General features: G+C 41.5%; 1 protein-coding gene across 1 annotated transcript; it reads left to right on the top strand.

The window, feature by feature from the left end:
- On the top strand, window positions 1-2,456 carry LOC311058614 (uncharacterized protein; the record flags this gene model as incomplete). The annotated part of the gene is made up of 8 exons (XM_084076076.1): window positions 1-20; window positions 71-142; window positions 402-609; window positions 798-850; window positions 1,073-1,209; window positions 1,320-1,384; window positions 1,676-1,755; window positions 2,338-2,456. The coding sequence occupies exons 5-8, from the start codon at window positions 1,150-1,152 to the stop codon at window positions 2,454-2,456; spliced, it is 324 nt and encodes a 107-aa protein (XP_083932202.1). The 5' UTR covers window positions 1-20; window positions 71-142; window positions 402-609; window positions 798-850; window positions 1,073-1,149.
- Window positions 2,457-3,669: the final 1,213 nt, after the last annotated feature.

Below are 3,669 nucleotides of genomic sequence, written 5' to 3'. Positions count from 1 at the left end.
CAGGGAGATGTCTACACACAGTGAGTATGAATCACATTTAAGCAGTCACCTTTTGTATTTGGTATCTAAGAACATTCTTTGTCTTTTCCAGGCTCCCGACATGCAAGTGTAGCACCTCGGAGCAGAGAAATGTCCACACCCCGTGAGTATTCACTTTCTCCATTGCACCAACACATTTTAAGTACAGTCAGTACAAGGTGTTACATGTTGTGCATACTAAAGAAATCATTACCATACCTAATTCACAAGCAATGAGTAAGTAGTTACAGGCTCAATGTGTTGAACTATGTGTATCAGAGGAGATGTGTGATTGTCAACATCTAAGACCAACCAGTAGGGGTAGTCTTTTTCAGTGTGACATGGTGTTGTAGTAGTATTATGTCCAAGTATTAAGTCTTTAGTGATGGCTCCAGCCATCAGGCACAGTGATGGCTCCAGACACAGTGTCGGATACCGGCACAGCATCAGGACCAGCCACGACTCCAGGTACAGCAACAGCTCGGAGGCACTCTGTCAGGTCCAGACATGATGACAGGTCCCACCGCAGTGATGGGTCGAGGAACACGGTCAGGTCCAGACATGACAGATCCAGGGACACGGTCAGGCATGGTGAGTTGTCCAAAGGCCCCAAGTAATCAAAACCTTTACAATTCAGCAAGTAGTATCGTGCACCCCTAATTGTTACAATATGACATATTTATTATTTCTCATCTAATGTATAGTCATCTGTCTTGGAAAGTTTTAATGCAAAAATATCACTTTGTAATTTCTAAAATGTACTTTTGTTCTTATTACAGGTGCTATGCAGTGACTGAGAGGCCAACATGGGCATTCCCATTGCCAGCACAAGGTAAGTTCTGAGCTATTTCAATGAAGACCCCCAACAAACTGGGGGACACTTAAATTTGCAACCCTTCTCTCTTCTGCCCATTCTCTCCTTTCTTCCTTTACTGTTCTCTCTGTCTCCTCTCCTATCGGGACACAAAAACTGCTCTTCAATTATATCAGTGTTTTGTATCATTGTAGGGTGGTGTCTATAACATGTCTCTGTGTACACTTACTTATTTTTCAGTATACCAGAAGAAAGTCCTGACCATATCAATATTCACTAAAGAACCTGCCTCTTCAGCGGCCAGTCATGTTGAGAGAATGGAGGACTTCCAGAGAGAGGAGCAACTCCTCAGTGATGTCCAAGCTTTTAATACCCTGGTAGGCTTTTCAAGAGTCTGGAAGTAATGAACAGCATAAGATGCACTCGCACACTTTTTACGTTCCTCTGGGATATGTCAGTGAAAGTTTTCATGGACTTATTCCAACAGGTGCTGCAACTTTCCCGTTATAGAGGGAAGGACGTTAAGGACTGTGTCCACAAAGTTCTTGACAGGTATGTTTCAACATACACTATGAATTAACCCCTGTGTGATGTTTGGGTGCGCTGTGGTTTTCAATGTGTGAACACTTATTTGGTTAATTCTTCTAGATGAGCGCCTGACTGCATGTTTCCATTAATTTGCCTTTTTTTTTTTTAGCTTAACACCTGAATCCTCTGTTATGTCATGTCAATGACATAATGGTTGAACATTAAGTGAAAATTAGTAGTATAAAGGGTTTATACCATGTTTTACAATAAATCCTAATCCTACTACATTATCAAATGTAATTTGTTTTTCTTAAGGCTCTTCAGTAACAGTCTGATGGCACAGTTGAACATGAAGGGGGAAAAAGAGAAGACTGCGGCTTTCAGCGCAATACAAGGTAAGCCCATATTTCATGTTGACCAAGGACAAATCAAAATGTAATTGGGTAAAACATGTCCTTTCCGGTTGACATAAAAAAAATACAATGCCAACTGTCTACCGTTACCGTTGCTATCATAACATTTTAAATAACTGGTGGTTAGGTGTAGAAGGGAGATGGCTTTGTATTAAACTAGTTGTGGATGTACAAGCATTTTTGCATGTCAATATGGAGACTCGCAATCAGTTTTATTGTCACTTCCACAACACACACTAGGCAAACAGGGGAGCAAAATGCCATTCTCCTCAACTCATGATGCACATTAAAAAGAGGCAAACATTAAAAAGTAAAGAGCAGACAACATTGGTGATGCATTCAAAGTGCAATCCATCTTTCAAGATGTTGGTTTTGGGGGCAATACATGGTTCAGGGTTCTGATGGTTTGGGGCAGCTGTTGGATGACCTGCTGGTGCTTCCCCCTGAGCTCTTGAACCTCCTACCAGATGGCAGGAGTTCAATCGAGCTGTGTATTATGTCAGATAGGGACTAGGACAGCATGTTGCCTTTGCACATTTTTTATTGCCTTTTTCTACTATGCAGATGCAGTCATGAAATTCGACCCAGAAGCCACAGAGGACCTCATAAGGCAGCATGCCGCAGACCACCTCAAGCATGCTTCAGCGAGAAGGGGAGGACACACAGCAGGCACTCAGGACTGATTTAACTTGAACTTTCACTGTCCATTGTGGGGGATCTTAGTGTCACAGTATTGTACAGTGTTGTGTAATTTGAACTTGTGTTCTGTTCAACGAAGTAGCTCTGGTTGGACCTTACCCTGGTAGCTCACTGGTTATTCAGTACAGCACTTGTTTAATATGTTTCAGTTGTTGTGGAACCGGCCCAAGCAAAAAGGGTGTCCCTGCAAAGTAAGCTGTGCTATTATGTTTTATTATTATTTTATTTTCATTCGACTAGTGACGTGGACTTGGACTTAGCCCCCCTCGGACATACCTGTGGACTACACCAGGTACAAATGACTTTTTTGTTGCTCTCCCTCATGGAGCTACTTGCGGATTATACCAGGGTCAGTCCACCCTAGGTGGACACGCACTGACCTTTTGCACCTTAATCCCATGTATAACGCACTGACTTTTTTGTCTTTTTTTTAATTGTACTCTTTTTCTCTAAGCACCTTAACGTCATAAGTATATCATGCACAGTATACGTACATTGCTGCTATGCTCAGGCACCTTAGTTTTTATTATCTCAGGTACTTTGTAAATATGTAGATAACTTGTTTGGCCTTCTGCTGTTCTCTTGTTTGATCTCCTTCCCACTTGCCCCCCACCCCTCTTCTTCTTCCCCCCCTCTTCTTTCTATGGAAATTAACGTTGCGCTGGGAACGATGTACAAAAACGAATTTCACCCACTTTTGTACCTTGTAAACCTGTGATGTGACAATAAACCTGATTCTGATTCTGACGTGTAAAAAAAAAAAAAGAGAAGTTAACTGCTCTGTTCTGGATCAAGCTTAATCAGCCCTGGTGACTGCTTTGTGTGTGCTTTGTGTTAAGTGGCTGTCCCGCTTCTGTTCTGTCAAAAATAATTCAAAGCTGGCTTGATCTGCTGTTTGTTTGAATACTTAATTAGTCAGATAGGTAAACGTCATGAGGTACGTTAAGGCTAAAAGGATAACACAAGTCCTGGGGACTTGTTTCCATTGTGGTCCTATGAACTAGATTCCATTTCAGGGGGTCTAGTTCCAGTCCACAAATATTCCACAATCATATGGAATATTTGTGGAATACTGTAATTGTGGAACATTTGTTTGCGCAGCTGTGTATTCACAAGAAGAATAAAGAGATAATAAGGAAATAAGTGTGTATTGAATTGTGATTTGTTTGTAAACCTCTGTGTACTGTATTCCCAGTT

The sequence above is a fragment of the Gymnoscopelus microlampas genome (genome assembly GCF_963454915.1).
Source record: "Gymnoscopelus microlampas genome assembly, chromosome: 13".
Lineage (NCBI taxonomy): Eukaryota > Metazoa > Chordata > Actinopteri > Myctophiformes > Myctophidae > Gymnoscopelus > Gymnoscopelus microlampas.
Note: the sequence above shows the minus strand (reverse complement) of the source record. Positions and strands in the feature narration are given on the sequence as shown.